The 20,500-nt window shown below is 48.9% G+C and overlaps 1 protein-coding gene across 1 annotated transcript in view; it reads left to right on the forward strand.

The window, feature by feature from the left end:
- ATP5PD (ATP synthase peripheral stalk subunit d) overlaps window positions 1–6,262 on the forward strand; it is a 28,689-nt gene extending 22,427 nt beyond the window's left edge. Inside the window, exons 3-6 of the mRNA XM_063960662.1 lie at window positions 657–753; window positions 861–932; window positions 5,751–5,813; window positions 6,082–6,262. Of these exons, the coding sequence (XP_063816732.1) occupies window positions 657–753; window positions 861–932; window positions 5,751–5,813; window positions 6,082–6,213 (364 nt within the window). The 3' untranslated portion in view covers window positions 6,214–6,262. The remainder of the gene's footprint in view (window positions 1–656; window positions 754–860; window positions 933–5,750; window positions 5,814–6,081) is intronic.
- The last annotated feature ends 14,238 nt before the right edge of the window (window positions 6,263–20,500 follow it).

Raw genomic sequence — 20,500 nt, forward strand, 5'->3', positions numbered from 1 at the left:
GAGAGTTTTAAATGCTTTAATGAGGTTTGTCAGTATAAAAGATGCACCTTTTCCAGAAGCACCACTTACAGCAAAATGCAGGTCCTTTAGTTACCTGAAGATGGTTTCATGTATTTCAAACCTACGCTAATGATTTTTTGCACTGTTCACAAACTGCATTTCAAATGCCACTGGTCTCCATTTTGGGGGTAGGAGGCGATTAGTTTAAACATTTTGAAAATTCTGAAATTCTGTGTCTTACTAATATCCAATCCTAAGTAGGCAGTGCTGGGATGAAGAAAAAAGATGGGGGAAGTAAGGAGTGTAAAAAAAAATCAGAAGTGGTATTAGCAAAATCAATAGAAAATGGTAAGAAAAAGGGAAAAAATAAATGAAAGGGGAAACCGCCTTCAGTAATTAAGCATGTTTAGGGGAAGATTTTATAACCTGCAATTTTATCAAGACCCAGGTTTTCCTGAGCAGTTTATAACCAGATGGCTATTGCATCTTGTGGGGTATGAATGATTGTGAGAATCCCTAAATCTGATGACAATAACTGTTTGATAAGTAGGGCCCTTAACTTCTTACCTGGAGCGTCTAGTATCCAGCTGTATGGTCTACTTGGTAAACTGTACATATCAGAGGGCCACCATAACAACTACAGTTTCTTTTAACAGGTTGACCTCTCTCCCAGCCAAACCCCCAACCATTGACTGGTCTCATTACCGTGCTGCGGTTGCCAAGGCAGGCTTCGTGGATGAGTTTGAGAAAAAGGCAAGTATAACACTCTTCTCTCTTGATTACAGGAATTTGAGCACTTTGTGAGAAAAGAGAGTTTAGGAACAAATAATTGACATAACTACATTGTTTTGTAATTTCAGTTCAGCGCCATTACTGTTCCAGAGCCTGTTGATAACCAGACACAGAAGATAAATGTACAGGAGCAGGAAGCTGTGAGTTATCCATACAAATATAAATAGGATTATTTTGCAGACACAAGAACTAACTGTAATATACACACTTTTCAAGACCAAGTTAAACACCGTGATTGCACTGTGCCGAAAAAAAAGTTGGTCCCAGGCACCCCTCACTTTTAAAAATTGGGGTCCTACCTGTCCTTTTCTGGGTCCCTTCGTAATGAAGGTTCTTATTAATCTTATTCAAATATGAAAACGCACACTTGATTTGGACACTACAAAAGTGTTGCAAGGGGGAGGACGCGGCTGACAATGCTGCTGGGCTGTGTCGCATACAGGACACTGCACCAGGGCTGTAACTAGACATTTTGTGCCCTTGTGGCAGAAAGTGAATTGGTGCACCCCCTCCCATATTCCAATGTACGGACAGTGGTCTGGCTTTGTGGGGAAGGGGCTTGGCCACATAATAGTGCCAATTCACATGACACCACACAGTAGTGCCGCTTATACACACTGCGCCAGGCAGGGCACGTTCTACACACTGCGCCAGGCAGAGCAGTATATAGTGGGTATGTGGGTGTGCATGTGATGATCATTAGCTGCCGCCAACACTCTCCTCCCTCCCACACACACGCTCCCCCCGTTAGTTGATTACAAGTATAACTTACTTAATCCACCAGTGATCCAGTCATCTTCAATGATTGCGCTGCGCTGGCTAGTGTGCAGCCACTGTCAAACAATACAGCCCGGCGCCTGCTGCAGCTGCTTATTGTAGTTTGGAGCAGCACGGTGAGCACGCTATCTCCGCCGCGCTTGAATGGCAAGTCATTGCCGGCAGCGCGAATAGACGGGGAGAAGCTTCGGGCAGCGCGATTGGACGGGTAGAAGCAGCGATTTGATGGAGAGAGGCACTGAAGAACGGTATTGGCAGAAACGCGCTGGTCAGTTAGAGACAGCGCGTCCCGCAGGACCCGCTCATTTAAAGAGTCCTCTCTGCTTGTAGCGCGTAAAAATGCACTATAGCGCGTATTTTGCGATCACAGAAGCTATCGTTCTGCAGCATTGTACATTAGTTTCCACTGGGAAACATCGGGTGTAGAGTGGATCTTGATCCAGAGAGTCACCAACAGGCTAAAGCTTTAGGCTATCCCAGGATGCATTGTGGGGCCTCCACTATAACTCCGCCTCCAGGCACTGTGAGCTCAGCTTTGAGTTGGTGCCTGTAGAAGCAGTCACTAACAGGAGGCTGCACTGGGCAGCCCTGGAAAAAAAAGCTTTTTCTGACAGAAAATGTCTTCAGAACTGGGCTGTCAGCGCTGTATGTAATGCTGACACTTCAGCGCTGCAACTCCATCACCTCCCAGGGTCGTCGCATACTCCTGCGGCCTGTTCCAGGGTACTTGCAGCGGAGACGCTCTGGCTGTAGGCACATGGTCGCAGACGCTCTCCTGGTTCGCGTGGCTGCTACGGTTGAGGAGGAAAGAGGGTCCCCCAGGGGGAACCCGCCACTAAATCGTGTTCCTGTCGCAGTCTAGGGAGACTGACTGCGACGCTGGAGTGGACACTGTAACCGAGCAGGGACCCCACTATATCCACCAGGGCACAGGAGTACAGGTCGGATATACTAATATCCATTTTAATAAGATTCCATAGTACCAGGTACTACATACGGGAACCGGCGCTTGACCTCTAGCCTCTCCCCCGGCCCAGGGCGCCGTGAAATACGTAAATACTCTACGTGGCCATAGCGTAAGAGGGTAGTGTGTTCCTTTCTTACATCATTTTAAAGCAGAGGAAAGCCAGAGTTTGTGTGAGTGACAAGCTAATTTCCAAGGTAACAGATATGCTCTGTGTATCTGCATATGGTGTAGCAAGGACAAATAAATGCCCGCAATATAACTAGATATGGACCCTCATTCCGAGTTGTTCGCTCGCTAGCTGCATTTAGCAGCATTGCACACGCTAGGCCGCCGCCCTCTGGGAGTGTATCTTAGCTTAGCAGACGTGCGAACGAAAGATTAGCAGAAGTGCGAATAGAAATTTCTTAGCAGTTTCTGAGTAGCTCCAGACTTACTCAGCCATTGCGACCAGCTCAGTCCTTTTCGTTCCTGGTTTGACGTCACAAACACACCCAGCGTTTGCCCAACCACTCCCCCGTTTGTCCAGCCACTACTGCGTTTTGCAGCTCGAACGCCTGCGTATTTCCGCACACTCCCATAAAACGGCCAGTTTCCTCCCAGAAACACCCACTTCCTGTCAATCACACTACGATCAGCACAGCGATGAAAAAGCTTATTTATGCCGTGAGTAAAATACCTAACTTTTGTGTAAAATAACTACGCGCATGCGCTCTGCGAACCATGCGCAGTAAGCGACTAATCGCAGTATAGCGAAAATCGGCAACGAGCGAACAACTCGGAATGACCCCCATGGTTGTTTATCCCATAGTAAGCGATCAGATATGTTTCTTTCATTTGGCAAAGCAAAGCTGGCCATATGCTACATGATAATTGTGCACTCCACATGAACAAGTTATTGCTCACAGCCTGAAAACCTGTCTGCATCTCCACTTAACGGACGATTTTTCTCTTCAAAAGCGTTAACAACATTATTAAATAAAATGAATTTTAAAAAACAGTTGAAATAGTATTTTAAAAAATATTTTAAACATTCTATTATGCACATCTGCAGAACAGATCTCCTCGTCAAAAACGGGGGGACAGGGTGGGACGGCGCAGTTGCATGAAATCTGACCATGCCAGTTAAGTGGTTAATTATCACACCTGTCTGATCCAACCAGAGTCATTCAGCTAACTTCATGTCGTGATTGGAGATAGGGGGTAATTCTGACCTGGTCGCACGCCGGCTATTTTTTGCACTGCTACGACCAGGTAATCGCCGCCAACAGGGGAGGGGGTTAGAGCTTGGTGTGCAGAGAGCTGCACAAGCAAAAAGTTTGTGCAGTCTCTGCACAGCTCAAGACTTACTCACCCGCTGCGATGGTCCTTCCAGGATCCCTCCCTGCAAACGGCCGGGCACGCCTGCGTGTTCTTCGAGAACTCCCAGAAAACCGTGAGTTGACACCCCCGGCCGGCCTCTTCCTGTCATTCTTCTTGCGTTCGCCGCTGCGAACGCTTTTTTCTTTCAATCCGTCACTGCCTGGCGAAGGCCGTTGCTGGGCAACGACACGCCTGCGCATTGCAGCCCGCATGCATGCGCAGTTCAGACCTGATTGCACCGCTGCGAAAAACAGCAGCGTGCGATCAGGTCGGAATGACCCCCATAGTCTCCATACATTGTGCAGTGTATGGAGGTGCGCTGATTATCTGGCTTTCACTACCATAAAATGAAAGCCTGGGTGCTATTGACTGCTTTCACACTTTTACTTGTAAATAGTTTTCGTAATTTTCACCCCGATTGCTTTAAAGGGTAACATTTTCTTCAGAATTATTGCTCAATCCCTCAGTTTAACATTCTTGATTCCTCTATAAAAATGAGTCTGTGCCTGACCATGTCAGTTGTAAAGGTCAAATGGCATAGTAGCACTGCATGCCATGTCCACCCCTTTTCCTGTTAAGATGGATCCACACACTGTCCAGTCTTCCTGGTTGGAACGAAAATCTGGTCATGTATAGGAGCAAACACTGGAAAACAGACAAATTAGCTAAATCCATTTGTTTTAACCAGTTTATCTGAACAAACCTTTATTTCTGTTTTATGGGAGCAAATGGTCAATTGTCATTTGCTCCCAGACATTACCAGATTTTCTTTCCAACCAGCCAGATTGGACTGAATCTAAAGGCCCGTACACACTGGTCGATATATCGGCCGATATATCGTGGGACCGTCGGCCAGTGTGTACGACCGATACGTCTGTGAACTCCGTCGTTCACAGACGTATCGCGTCAGCCGCGCAGCACAGCAGACGGCCAATATATCTATTGATATATTGGCGCGTCGCTGTGTGTCCCGTACACATGCTGCGGTGGCCGGCGGTGATTGACAGCTGAACTGGGCGGGCGTGTGTGCGTGCCCGCCCAGTTCATGACGTCAGTCCCCGACGGATCGGGCAGTGTGTATGCTGAACACACTGCCCGATCCGTCCATAGATATATCTGCAGATAAATTGATCTGCAGATATATCTACTAGTGTGTACCCACCTTTACAGTGTGTATCCAGCTTTAGGGGCAGATTTAAATATATGCAGGTTCGGTCACATGATCCCCCATGTAAAGTGTATGGGGTTATTAAGTTACTGACCTGTGAGCCCAGAGGCAGCGATTACCACTCATTTCTACTAGCGCACATAATCATTTGTTTTTGTGGCATTATGTGAAAAGTCATGTGTGGCGTTCCAGTCCTCAAAGCTGAAGAATAATGCTAGGAATGCAGATGAAATAACTTGCACCCTCACCCTAAAGTTCTTTTACATGCTTCAGCCCCAAATGAGAGTAGGCCTTTCATACGTAGTGACAGTTAAATGGTGTTCAACAAGGAAGACTTAAATATATGAGAGGAGACATTTGGCCAACTAAGAGGGATTTGAACCCACTTCAGAAGTAGGAAGGACCCACCAATTAAGGAGCATGACCAAAGTTTTGTTACTCCTTTAATTGAATATAGAAACAATATATATATTGAAAATCTAAAAGCTGTTGAAAAGGTAATGTGTTTATCAAGAGTTTCTTTTTCTACTACGTTGTGGACAAAAACGCTTGTACTCCACCGTATACTTTGTGGAAGATAAAGAGAATAGTTGATGAAAATGTTTTTTACTACTTTCTTGCTGTTGCAGTTTTTAGAATGTATTTAGCTATTGTCTCTTAATCTCTTTATTATTTTTGTTTTTAAAGAATAAACTGGCTATAGCCTACATTGAGGAGTCCAAAGCTAGGGTGGCACAGTTTGAGAAAGAGGTGAGTGCCATGCAACTAGTGTCTGTGGTCATACTTTGGCTTATGATTTAAAAATTTATTTTGTAGCTTTATCCCTTCCCTCGCTGCCACTAAACGTTCTGCAATTGCATAGATTGAGTCCTACTTTTTGAGAGCAGCTCAAAGATTATTTGGCATTGGGGTACTTCAGCAGCTGTATGATTTAGCGACAGATTATCTCTATTTTCCTGTGGTTATCTTTGTCTTTGAGGTGTGATATATATTTTTTTTTTTTTCTTCTGCCCTACAGCTGTCCAAGTTTAAGAACATGATTCCATTCGATCAGATGACAACTGAGGACCTAAATGATGCTTTCCCTGAGACCAAGCTAGACAAAGAGAAATATATTTACTGGCCACATAAGCCCGCCAGTGAATTATAAATGGCACCATGCTAACATATTAGATGACAATAAAACATGTAATGTATAATTAGTTTTATGTATTATTGATTGTTCATAAATGTGGTTGAATGGAGATGAGTTTGATCTTTAACTGAAGAACACCTCTTTCTCGGACGTCCTAAGTGGATGCTGGGACTCCGTAAGGACCATGGGGAATAGTGGCTCCGCAGGAGACTGGGCACAACTAAAGAAAGCTTTAGGACTACCTGGTGTGCACTGGCTCCTCCCACTATGACCCTCCTCCAGACCTCAGTTAGAATCTTGTGCCCGGCTGAGCTGGATGCACACTAGGGGCTCTCCTGAGCTCCTAGAAAGAAAGTATATTTTAGGTTTTTTATTTTACAGTGAGATCTGCTGGCAACAGACTCACTGCAGCGAGGGACTAAGGGGAGATGAAGCGAACCTACCTGACTGGAGATAGTTTGGGCTTCTTAGGCTACTGGACACCATTAGCTCCAGAGGGATCGAACACAGGACCCGACCTCGATCGTTCGGTCCCGGAGCCGCGCCGCCGTCCCCCTTACAGAGCCAGAAGTATGAAGATGGTCCTGGAAATCGGCGGCAGAAGACTTCGGTCTTCAACAAGGTAGCGCACAGCACTGCAGCTGTGCGCCATTGCTCCTCATGCACACCTCACACTCCGGTCACTGATGGGTGCAGGGTGCTGGGGGGGGGGCGCCCTGAGCAGCAATATGAATACCTTGGCTGGCAAAAAAATCACAATATATAGTCCCAGAGGCTATATATGTGATAAATACCCCTGCCAGAATCCATGAAAAAAGCGGGATAAAAGTCCGCCGAAAAAGGGGCGGGGCTATCTCCCTCAGCACACTGGCGCCATTTTTTCTTCACAGTGCAGCTGGAAGACAGCTCCCCAGGCTCTCCCCTGTAGTTTCAGGCTCAAAGGGTTAAAAAGAGAGGGGGGGCACTAAATTTAGGCGCAATATGTGTATACAAGCAGCTATTGGGGGAAAAATCACTCAGTTATAGTGTTAATCCCTGCATTATATAGCGCTCTGGTGTGTGCTGGCATACTCTCTCTCTGTCTCCCCAAAGGACTTTGTGGGGTCCTGTCCTCAGTCAGAGCATTTCCTGTGTTTGTGCGGTGTGTCGGTACGGCTGTGTCGACATGTTGGATGAGGAAGGTTACGTGGAGGCGGAGCAGAGGCCGATAAATGGGATGTCGCCCCCTGTGGGGCCGACATCAGAGTGGATGGATAGGTGGAAGGTATTAACCGACAATGTCAACTCCTTATATAAAAGGCTGGATGACGTAACAGCTGTGGGACAGCCGGCTTCTCAGCCCGCGCCTGCCCAGGCGTCTCAAAGGCCATCAGGGGCTCAAAAAACGCCCGTTACCTCAGATGGCAGACACAGATGTCGACACGGAGTCTGACTCAAGTGTCGACGAGATTGAGACATATACACAATCCACTAGGAACATCCGTTGCATGATCTCGGCAATGAAAAATGTGTTACACATTTCTGACATGAACCCAAGTACCACATAAAAGGGGTTTTATGTTTGGGGAGAAAAAGCAGCCAGTGTTTTGTTCCCCCATCAGATGAGTGAATGAAGTGTGTAAAGAAGCGTGGGTTCCCCCGATAAGAAACTGGTAATTTCTAAAAAGTTACTGATGGCGTACCCTTTCCCGCCAGAGGATAGGTCACGTTGGGAGATATCCCCTAGGGTGGATAAGGCGCTCACACGTTTGTCAAAAAAAGGTGGCACTGCCGTCTTAGGATACGGCCACTTTGAAGGAGCCTGCTGATAAAAAGCAGGAGGCTTTCCTGAAGTCTGTATATACACACTCAGGTACTATACTGAGACCTGCAATTGCCTCAGCATGAATAGTGCTGCTGCAGCGTGGTCTGATACCCTGTCAGATAATATTAATTCCCTAGACAGAGATAATATTTTGCTAACATAGAGCATATTAAAGACGTCGTCTTATATATGAGGGATGCACAGAGGGATATTTGCCGGCTGGCATCCAGAATTAAGGCAATGTCCATGTTGCCAGGAGGGTATTAGAGACCCGGCAGTGGACAGGTGATGCTGACTTTAAAAGGCACATGGAGATTCTGCCTTATAAGGGTGAGGAATTGTTTGGGGATGGTCTCTGGGACCTCGTATCCACAGCAACTGCTGGGAAGGAAAAAATTTTTACCTCCGGTTTCCTCACAGCCTAAGAAAGGACCTTATTTTCAGGTACAGTCCTTTCGGCTTCAGAAAAGCAAGCGGGTCAAAGGCGCTTCCTTTCTGCACAGAGACAAGGGAAGAAGGAAAAAGCTGCACCAGACAGCCAGTTCCCAGGATCAAAAATCTTCCCCCGCTTCCTCTGAGTCTACCGCATGACGCTGGGGCTACACAGGGGGAGCCAGGTGCGGTGGGGGTGCGTCTCGGGAACTTCAGCGACCAGTGGGCTCGCTCACAGGTGGATCCCTGGGTTCTGTAAGTAGTATCACAGGGATACAAGCTGGAGTTTCGGGGTGACTCCCCCTCGCCGTTACCTCAAATCAGCCTTGCTTGCTGCCCTCGTGGAGAGGTAGTACTGGCGGCAATTCACAAGCTGTACTTCCAGCAGGTGATAATCACGGTACCCCTCCTTCAACAAGGCCGGGGTTACTATTCCACAATGTTGTGGTACCGAAACCAGACGGTTCGGTGAGACCCATTCTAAAATTGAAATCCTTGAACACTTATATACGAAGGTTCAAGTTCAAAATGGAATCGCTCAGGGCGGTTATTGCAAGCCTGGACGAAGGGGATTACATGGTATCACTGGACATCAAGGATGCTTACCTGCATGTCCCCATTTACCCTCCTCACCAGGAGTACCTCAAAATTGTGGTACAGGACTGTCATTACCAATTCCAGACGTTGCCGTTGGTCTGTCCCCGGCACCGAGGGTATTTACCAAGGTAATGGCCGAAATGATGTTACTCCTTCAAAAAAAGGGAGTTATATTATCCCGTACTTGGACGATCTCCTTATAAAGGCGAGGTCCAGGGAGCAGTTGTTCGTCGGAGTAGCACTATCTCGGGAAGTGCTACGACAGCACGGCTGGATTCTGAATAGTCCAAAGTCGCAGCTGGTTCCTACGACGCGTCTACTGTTCCTGGGTATGGTTCTGGACACAGAACAGAAAAAAGGTTTTCTCCCGGAGGAGAAGGCCTAGGAGTTGTCATCTCTAGTCAGAGACCTCCTAATACAAATACAGGTGTCGGTGCATCAATGCACGCGAGTCCTGGGAAAGATGGTAACTTCTAACGAAGAAATTCCATTGGGTAGGTTCCATGCAAGGATCTTCCAGTGGGATCTGTTGGACAAGTGGTCCGGATCGCATCTTCAGATGCATCGGCGGATAACCCTGTCTCCGAGGGCCAGGGTGTCGCTGTTGTGGTGACTGCAGAGTGCTCATCTTCGAGAGGGCCGCAGATTCGGCATACAGGACTGGGTCCTGGTGACCACGGATGCCAGCCTTCGAGGCTGGGGGGCAGTCACACGGGGAAGAAACTTCCAAGGAAAGTCAGACTTCCCTACACATAAATATTCTGGAACTAAGGGCCATTTACAATGCCCTAAGTCAGGCTAGACCCCTGCTTCAACACCGGTTGGTGCTGATCCAGTCAGACAACATCACGGCGGTCGCTCATGTAAACCGACAGGGCGGCACAAGAAGCAGGATGGCGATGGCAGAAGCCACAAGGATTCTCCGATGGGCGGAAAATCATGTGTTAGCACTGTCAGCAGTGTTCATTCCCGGAGTAGACAACTGGGAAGCAGACTTTCTCAGCAGACAACCTCCACCCGGGAGAGTGGGGACTTCATCCAGAAGTCTTCCAAATGATTGTACACCGTTGGGAAAGGCCACAGGTGGACATGATGGCGTCCCGCCTCAACAAAAAGCTAAAAAGATATTGCGCCAGGTCAAGGGACCCTCAGGCGATAGCTGTGGACGCTCTGGTAACACCGTGGGTGTACCAGTTGGTGTATGTGTTCCCTTCTCTGCCTCTCATACCCAGGGTAATGAGAATAATAAGAAGGAGAGGAGTAAGAACTATACTCATTGTTCCGGATTGGCCAAGAAGAGCTTGGTACCCAGAACTCCAAGAAATGATCTCAGAGGACCCATGGCCTCTGCCGCTTAGACAGGACCTGCTGCAGCAGGGGGCCTGTCTGTTCCAAGACGTACCGCGGCTGCGTTTGACGGCATGGCTGTTGAACGCCGGATCCTGAAGGAAAAGGGCATTCCGGAGGACGTTATCCCTACGCTAATTAAAGCTATGAAAGAAGTGAACGCAAACCATTATCACCGCATATGGCGGAAATATGTTGCGTGCTGTGAGGCCAGGAAGGACCCAACGGAGGAATTTCAGCTAGGTCGATTTCTGCACTTCCTACAGTCAGGGGTGACTATGGGCCTAAAATTGGGTTCCATTAAGGTCCAGATTTCGGCTCTATCGATTTTCTTCCAAAAATAGAACTGGCTTCACTGCCTGAAGTTCAGACTTTTGTTAAGGGAGTGCTGCATAGTCGGCCCCCGTTTGTGCCTCCAGTGGCACCGTGGGATCTCAACGTGGTGTTGGATTTCCTAAAGTCGCATTGGGTTGAGCCACTTAAATCGGTGGAGCTAAAATACCTCACGTGGAAAGTGGTCATGCTGTTAGCCTTGGCGTCGGCCAGGCGTGTATCAGAATTGGCGGCTTTGTCATGCAAAAGCCCTTATCTGAATTTTTTATATGGATAGGGCGGAATTCAGGACTCGTTCCCAATTCCTTCCTAAGGTGGTATCAGTTTTTCATGTGAACCAACCTATTGTGGTGCCTGCGGCTACTTGGGACTTGGAGGATTCCAAGTTACTGGACGTAGTCAGGGCCATGAAAAATATGTTTCCAGGACGGCTGGAGTCAGGAAAACTGACTCGCTATTTATCCTGTATGCACCCAACAAGCTGGGTGCTCCTGCTTCTAAGCAGACTATTGCTCGCTGGATCTGTAGCACGATTCAACTTGCACATTCTGCGGCTGGACTGCCGCACCTTAAATCTGTAAAAGCCCATTCCACGAGGAAATTGGGCTCTTCTTGGGCGGCTGCCCGAGAGGTCTCGGCTTTACAAATTTGCAGAGCTGTTACTTGGTCGGGTTCAAACACTTTTGCAAGAGTCTCTACAAGTTTGATACCCTGGCTGAGGAGGACCTAGAGTTTGCTCATTTGGTGCTGCAGAGTCATCCGCACTCTCCCGCCCGTTTGGGAGCTTTGGTATAATCCCCATGGTCCTTACGGAGTCCCAGCATCCACTTAGGACGTCAGAGAAAATAAGATTTTACTCACCGGTAAATCTATTTCTCGCAGTCCGTAGTGGATGCTGGGCGCCCATCCCAAGTGCGGATTGTCTGCAATACTTGTATATAGTTATTGCCTAACTAAAGGGTTATTGTTGAGCCATCTGTTGAGAGGCTCAGTTATATTTCATACTGTTAACTGGGTATAGTATCACGAGTTATACGGTGTGATTGGTGTGGCTGGTATGAGTCTTACCCGGGATTCAAAATCCTTCCTTATTGTGTCAGCTCTTCCGGGCACAGTATCCTTACTGAGGTCTGGAGGAGGGTCATAGTGGGAGGAGCCAGTGCACACCAGGTAGTCCTAAAGCTTTCTTTAGTTGTGCCCAGTCTCCTGCGGAGCCGCTATTCCCCATGGTCCTTACGGAGTTCCCAGCATCCACTACGGACTACGAGAAATAGATTTACCGGTGAGTAAAATCTTATTTCTCTGACGTCCTAGTGGATGCTGGGAACTCCGTAAGGACCATGGGGAATAGCGGCTCCGCAGGAGACTGGGCACAAAAAGAAAGCTTTAGGACTACCTGGTGTGCACTGGCTCCTCCCCCTATGACCCTCCTCCAAGCCTCAGTTAGATTTTTGTGCCCGACCGAGCAGGGTGCAATCTAGGGGGCTCTCCTGAGCTTCTTAGATAAAAGTTAGTTTTAGGTTTTTTATTTTCAGTGAGACCTGCTGGCAACAGGCTCACTGCATCGAGGGACTAAGGGGAGAAGAAGCGAACCTGCCTGCTTGCAGCCAGCTTGGGCTTCTTAGGCTACTGGACACCATTAGCTCCAGAGGGATCGAACACAGGCCCAGCCTCGGAGTCCGGTCCCAGAGCCGCGCCGCCGGCCCCCTTACAGAGCCAGAAGCAAGAAGAGGTCCGGAAAATCGGCGGCAGAAGACATCGGTCTTCATCAAGGTAGCGCACAGCACTGCAGCTGTGCGCCATTGCTCCTCATGCACACCTCACACTGCGGTCACTGAGGGTGCAGGGCGCTGGGGGGGGGCGCCCTGAGCAGCAATATTAACACCTTGGCTGGCAAAAATACATCACATATAACCCCCAGGGCTATATGGATGTACATTAACCCCTGCAAGAATCCATAAAAATGCGGGAGAAAAGTCCACGAAAAAGGGGCGGAGCTATCTCAGCACACTGGCGCCCTTTTTCCCTCACAGCTCCGTTGGAGGGAAGCTCCCTGGCTCTCCCCTGCAGTTAATACACTACAGAAAGGGTTAAAAAGAGAGGGGGGGGGCACAATTTAGGCGCAGTATACATATATATATGCAGCTATAAGGGAAAACACTTTTTATAGGTGCTATCCCTGTGATATATAGCGCCCTGGTGTGTGCTGGCATACTCTCCCTCTGTCTCCCCAAAGGGCTTTGTGGGGTCCTGTTCTCTATCAGAGCATTCCCTGTGTGTGTGCTGTGTGTCGGTACGGCTGTGTCGACAGGTATGTGGAGGATAATGAGGTGGAGGCGGAGCGAATGCCTGTAAATATGTTGTCACCCCCTGCGGCGTCGACACCGGTGTGGTTGAACTTATGGAAAGATTACGTGAAAGTGTCAACTCCTTACATAAAAGGTCGACGACACAGAACAGCCGGCTACTCAGCTTGTGCCTGTTCCAGCATCTCAAATGTCATGGGGGGCTCTAAAATCGCCCGCTACCTCAGATAACAGACACAGATGTCGACACGGATACTGACTCCAGTGTCGACGTCGATGAGACTGGTGTACCCTCCAAATAGGTCCACCCGTTACAGGATTGAGGCACTGAAAAATGTATTACACATTTATGATTATACCCCAGGTACCACATAAAAGGGTATTGTGTTTGGTGAGAGAAAACTATTAGTAGTTTTTCCTGCATCTGAGATATTAAATGAGGTGTGTGAGGAAGAGTGGTCTTCCCCCGGTAAGAAATTGATAATTTCTAAAACGGTTATTGGCAGCGTACCCTTTCCCGCCAGAGGATAGGTCACGCGGGGAAACACCCCATAGGGTAGATACAGCGCTTACACGCTTATCAGAAAAGGTGGCACTACCGTCTCCGGATACGGCCGCCCTGAAGGGACCTGCTGATAGAAAGCAGGAGGTTACCCTATAAGATATAGTCACACACTAGGGCATTATATTGCGACCAGCCGTTGCTTCGGCATGGATGTGCAGTGCTCCCGCTGCGTGGTCAGATTCCCTGTCGGAAAATAACTGGATAGGGACAATATTTTGCTGAAAATAGAGCATATAAAAGACGTGGTCTTATACATACGTGATGCACAGAGGGATATTTGCCGGCTGGCATCAAAAATAAGCGCTCGGTCCATTGCCGCCAGACGGGGGTTATGGACTTGGCAATGGTCAGGCGATGCCGACTCGAATCGGCACATGGAAGTTGCCCTATAAGGGGGTAAAACTGTTTGGGGATGGTTTTTCAGACCTCGTTTCCACAGCTACTGTTGGGAAATCGATTTTTTTTGTCACAGGCTACCCCACAACAAAAGAAAGCACCGTATCATCAAGTACAGTCCTTTCGGCCCCAGAAAAGCAAGAGGGCTAGAGGCTCATCCTTTCTGCCGAGAGGCAAAGGTAGAGGAAAAAGCTGCAACACACAGCTAGTTCCCAAGAGCAGAAATCCTCCCTGCGTCCGGTAGGTCCACAGCATGGTGCGGGGGCTGCTCAGGCGGACCCGGGTACGGTGGGGGCCCGTCTCAGAAATTTCAGCGGACAGTGGGCTCTCTCACATGGATCCCTGGGTCCTTCAAGTAGTATCTCAGGGGTACAGGCTGGAGTTCGAGACGTTCTTCCCCCCGCCGTTTCCTAAAATCTGCCTTACCGGCACCTCCCTCTGCCAGGGAGACGGTGTTGGTGGATATTCAACACTATAATCACAACAAGTGATTGTCAAGGTGCCCCTCCTTCAGCAAGGAAGGGGTTACTATTCCACAGTGGTTGTGGTACCGAAACGTTTCGGTGAGACCCATCTTGAAATTAAAATACTTGAACTTTTATATCAGAAGTTTCAAGTTCAAGATGGAATCGCTCAGGGCGGATATTACGAGCCTGGACGAGGGGGATTACAGGGTCTCCCTGGACATCAAGGATGCATACCTGCATGTCCCCATTTACCCCCCTCACCAGGAGTACCTCAGATATGTGGTACAGGACTGTCACTATCCGTTCCCGACGCGGCCGGTGGAGTTGTCCACGGCACCGAAGGTCTTTACCTAGGTAATGGCAGAAGTGATGATACTCCTTCGCAAGAAGGAAGTTTTTATTATCCCGTACTTGGACGATCTCCTGATAAAGGCGAGGTCCAAAGAACAGTTGGTAGTGGGGGTAGCACTCTCTCGGGAAGTGCTACAACAGCACGACTGGATTCTCAATATTCCAAAGTCACAGCTGGTCCCGACGACACGTCTTCTGTTCCTGGAAATGTTTCTGAACGCAGACCAGAAAAGTGTTTCTTCCAGTGGAAAAAGCCGAGGAGTTGTCATCTCTAGTCAGAGACATCCTATAACCAGGACAGGTGTCGGTACATCAATGCACACGAGTCCTGGGAAAAATGGTAGCTTCGTACGAAGCATGATTCCATTCGGAAGACTCCACGCAAGGACGTTCCAGTGGGACCTGTGGGACTAATGGTCCGGGTCCCATCTACAGATACAACAGCGGATAACCCTGTCAGCAAGAAACAGGGTGTCGCTGCTGTGGTGGCTGCAGAGGGCTCATCTACTAGAGGGCCGCAGATTCGGAATACAGGACTGGGTCCTGGTGACCACGGATGCCAGCCTTCGGGGCTGGGGTGCAGTCACACAGGGAAGAAATTTCCAAGGAGATTTCGCTTCACATAAATATTCTGCAGCGAAGGGCCATTTACAATGCCCTAAGCCAAGCAAGGCCCCTGCTTCAGAACCAGCCGGTACTGATCCAATCAGACGACATCACGGCGGTCACCCATGTAAACAGACAGGGCGGCACAAGAAGCAGGATGGCGATGGCAGAAGCCATGCGGGTAAACCGTTGGGAATGACCACGGGTGGACATGATGGCGTCCCGCCTCAACAAGAAGTTGAAAAGATAATGCGCCAGGTCAAGGGACCCTCAGGCGATCGCTGGGGACGCTCTAGTGACACCGTGGGTGTACCAGTCGGTTTATGTGTCTCCTCCTCTACCTCTCATACCCAAGGTACTGAGAATAATAAGAAGGCGAGGAGTGAAAACCATACTCGGGGTTCCGGATTGGCCATGAAGAGCTTGGTACCCGGAACTTCAAGAGATGCTGGCAGAGGACCCTTGGCCTCTGCCGCTTAGACAAGACCTGCTGCAGCAGGGACCCTGTCTGTTCCAAGACTTTCCGCGGCTGCGTTTGACGGCATGGCGGTAGAACACCGGATCCTAAAGGAAAAGGGTATTCCGAAGGAAGTCATCCCTACCCTGATCATAGCCAGGAAGGATGTCACCGCAAGACATTATCGCCGCGTTTGGCGAAAATGTATTGCTTGGTGGGAGGCCATGAAGGCCCCGACGGAGGAATTTCAACTATGTCGATTCCTGCACTTCCTGCAAGCAGGGGTGACGTTTGGGCCTCAAATTGGGGTCCATCAAGGTCCAGATTTCGGCTCTGTCGATTTTCTTCCAGAAAGAACTGGCTTCACTGCCTGAAGTTCAGACTTTGGTTAAAGGAGTACTACATATTCAGCCTCCTTTTGTGCCTCCTGTGGCACTTTTTGGATCTCAACGTGGTGTTGGATTTCCTAAAGTCGCATTGGTTGAGCCACTTAAAACCATGGAGCTAAAGTATCTCGCGTGGAAAGTGGTCATGCTGTTGGCCTTGGCCAGGCGTGTGTCAGAATTGGCGGCTTTGTCATGTAAAAGCCTTATCTGGTTTTCTATATGGATAGGGCAGAGTTGAGGACTCGTCCTCAGTTTCTCCCAAAGGTGGTCTCAGGTTTTCACTTGAACCAACCTATTGTGGTGCCTGCGGCTACTAGGAACTTGGAGGATTCCAAGTTGCTGGACGTAGTCAGGGCCCTGAAAATTTTATTTTTCCAGGACGGCTGGAGTCAGGAAAACTGACTCGCTGTTTATCCTGATGGCACCCAAGAAGCTGGGTGCTCCTGCTTCTAAGCAGTCTATTGCGCGCTGGATTTGTAGCACTATTCAGCTGGCGCATTCTGCGGTAGGATGACCGCAGCCTAAATCAATAAAAGCCCATTCCACAAGGAAGGTGGGCTCATCTTGGGCGGCTGCCCGAGGGGTCTCGGCTTTACAACTTTGCCGAGCAGCTACTTGGTCAGGGGCAAACACGTTTGCAAAATTCTATGAATTTGATACCCTGGCTGAGGAGGACCTGGAGCTCTCTCATTCGGTGCTGCAGAGTCATCCGCACTCTCCCGCCCGTTTGGGAGCTTTGGTATAATCCCCATGGTCCTTACGGAGTTCCCAGCATCCACTTAGGACGTCAGAGAAAATAAGAATTTACTTACCGATAATTCTATTTCTCGTAGTCCGTAGTGGATGCTGGGCGCCCATCCCAAGTGCGGATTGTCTGCAATACTTGTACATAGTTATTGTTAACTAATCGGGTTCTTGTTGTGAGCCATCTATTCAGAGGCTCCTCTGTTATCATGCTGTTAACTGGGTTTCATATCACAAGTTGTACGGTGTGATTGGTGTGGCTGGTATGAGTCTTACCCGGGATTCAAAATCCTTCCTTATTGTGTACGCTCGTCCGGGCACAGTATCCTAACTGAGTCCTCCAAGTCCCTAGTAGCCGCAGGTACCACAATAGGTTGGTTCAAATGAAACGCTGATACTACCTTAGGGAGAAATTGGGGACGAGTCCTCAATTCTGCCCTGTCCATATGGAAGATCAGATAAGGGCTTTTACCCGACAAAGCCGCCAATTCTGACACACGCCTAGCCGAAGCTAAGACCAATTGCATGACCACTTTCCATGTGAGATATTTTAGCTCCACGGTCTTAAGTGGCTCAAACCAGTGGGATTTCAGGAAATCCAACACAACGTTAAGATCCCAAGGTGCCACTGGAGGCACAAAAGGGGGCTGAATATGCAGCACTCCCTTAACAAACGTCTGAACTTCAGGCAGTGAAGCCAGTTCTTTTTGAAAGAAAATAGATAGGGCCGAAATCTGGACCTTTATGGATCCTAATTTTAGGCCCATAGTCACTCCTGACTGTAGGAAGTGCAGGAATCGACCCAGCTGGAATTCCTCTGTAGGGGCCTTCCTGGCCTCACACCAAGCAACATATTTTCGCCATATACGGTGATAATGTTGTGCTGTCACGTCTTTCCTAGCCTTTATCAGCGTAGGAATCACTTCATCTGGAATGCCCTTTTCCGTTAGGATCCGGCGTTCAACCGCCATGCCGTCAAACGCAGCCGCGGTAAGTCTTGGAACAGACAGGGCCCCTGCTGTAACAGGTCCTGTCTGAGAGGCAGAGGCCATGGGTCCTCTGAGATCATTTCTTGTAGTTCTGGGTACCAAGTTCTTCTTGGCCAATCCGGAACGATGTGTATAGTTTTACTCCTCTCTTTCTTACAATCCTCAGTACCTTGGGTATGAGAGGAAGAGGAGGGAACACATAAACCGACTGGTACACCCACGGTGTCACTAGTGCGTCCACAGCTATCGCCTGAGGGTCTCGACCTGGCGCAATATTTCTCTAACGTCCTAGTGGATGCTGGGGACTCCGCCAGGACCATGGGGATAGCGGCTCCGCAGGAGACAGGGCACAAAAAGTAAGCTTTTAGGATCACATGGTGTGTACTGGCTCCTCCCCCTATGACCCTCCTCCAAGCCTCAGTTAGGTTTTTGTGCCCGTCCGAGCAGGGTGCAATCTAGGTGGCTCTCATAAAGAGCTGCTTAGAAAAAGTTTTTTAGGTTTCTTATTTTCAGTGAGTCCTGCTGGCAACAGGCTCACTGCATCGAGGGACTTAGGGGAGAGAAGTGAACTCACCTGCGTGCAGGATGGATTGGCTTCTTAGGCTACTGGACACCATTAGCTCCAGAGGGAGTCGGAACACAGGTCTCGCCCTGGGGTTCGTCCCGGAGCCGCGCCGCCGACCCCCCTTGCAGATGCTGAAGATTGAAGAGGTCCGGAACCAGGCGGCAGAAGATTTTCAGTCTTCATCAGGTAGCGCACAGCACTGCAGCTGTGCGCCATTGTTGTCAGCACACTTCACACAACGGTCACGGAGGGTGCAGGGCGCGGGGGGGGGCGCCCTGGGCAGCAATGTATAATACCTGTATGGCGAAAAATACATCACATATAGCCCTTGAGGCTATATGGATGTATTTAACCCCTGCCAGATATCACAGACTCCGGAGAAGAAGCCCGCCGAAAAGGGGGCGGGGCCTATTCTCCTCAGCACACAGCGCCATTTTCCCTCACAGAAATGCTGGTGGGAAGGCTCCCATGCTCTCCCCTGCACTGCACTACAGAAACAGGGTTAAAACAGAGAGGGGGGGCACTGATTTGGCGATATGAATATATATATTAAAATGCTATAAGGGAGGAACACTTATATAAAGGTTATCCCTGTATAATTATAGCGTTTTGGTGTGTGCTGGCAAACTCTCCCTCTGTCTCCCCAAAGGGCTAGTGGGTCCTGTCCTCTATCAGAGCATTCCCTATGTGTGTGCTGTATGTCGGTACGTGTGTGTCGACATGTATGAGGAAAATGTTGGTGAGGAGGCGGAGCAAATTGCCTGTAATGGTGATGTCACTCTCTAGGGAGTCGACACCGGAATGGATGCCTTATTTATGGAATTACGTGATAATGTCAACACGCTGCAAGCCGGTTGACGACATGAGACGGCCGGCGAACAAATTAGTACCTGTCCAGGCGTCTCAAACACCGTCAGGGGCTGTAAAACGCCCATTTACCTCAGTCGGTCGACACAGACCCAGACACGGACACTGATTTCAGTGTCGACGGTGAAGAAACAAATGTATTTTCCTTTAGGGCCACACGTTAAGGGCAATGAAGGAGGTGTTACATATTTCTGATACTACAAGTACCACAAAAAAGGGTATTATGTGGGATGTGAAAAAACTACCTGTAGTTTTTCCTGAATCAGATAAATTAAATGAAGTGTGTGAGATGCGTGGGTTTCCCCCGATAGAAAATTATTGGCGGTATACCCTTTCCCGCCAGAAGTTAGGGCGCGTTGGGAAACACCCCTTAGGGTGGATAAGGCGCTCACATGCTTATCAGAACAAGTGGCTGTACCATCTACAGATAGGGCCGTACTTAAGGAGCCAGCTGATAGGAGGCTGGAAAATATCCTAAAAAGTATACACACACATGCTGGTGTTATACTGCGACCAGCGATCGCCTCAGCCTGGATGTGCAGAGCTGAGGTGGCTTGGTCGGATTCCCTGACTAAAAATATTGATACCCTTGACAGGGACAGTATTTTATTGACTATAGAGCATTTAAAGGATGCATTTCTATATATGCGAGATGCGCAGAGGGATATTTGCACTCTGGCATCAAGAGTAAATGCGATGTCCATATCTGCAAGAAGATGTTTATGGACACGACAGTGGTCAGGTGATGCAGATTCCAAACGGCACAAAGATGTATTGCCGTATAAAGGGGAGGAATTATTTGGGGTCGGTCCATGGGACCTGGTGGCCACGGCAACTGCTGGAAAATCCACCGTTTTTTACCCTAAGTCACATCTCTGCAGAAAAAGACACCGTCTTTTCAGCCTCAGTCCTTTCGTCCCTATAAGAGTCATATCTGCCCAGGGATAGAGGAAAGGGAAGAAGACTGCAGCAGGCAGCCCATTCCCAGGAACAGAAGCCCTCCACCGCTTCTACCAAGTTCTCAGCATGACGCTGGGACCGTACAGGACCCCTGGATCCTACAAGTAGTATCCAAGGGGTACAGATTGGA

This window comes from Pseudophryne corroboree, chromosome 3, assembly GCF_028390025.1.
Source record: "Pseudophryne corroboree isolate aPseCor3 chromosome 3, aPseCor3.hap2, whole genome shotgun sequence".
NCBI lineage: Eukaryota > Metazoa > Chordata > Amphibia > Anura > Myobatrachidae > Pseudophryne > Pseudophryne corroboree.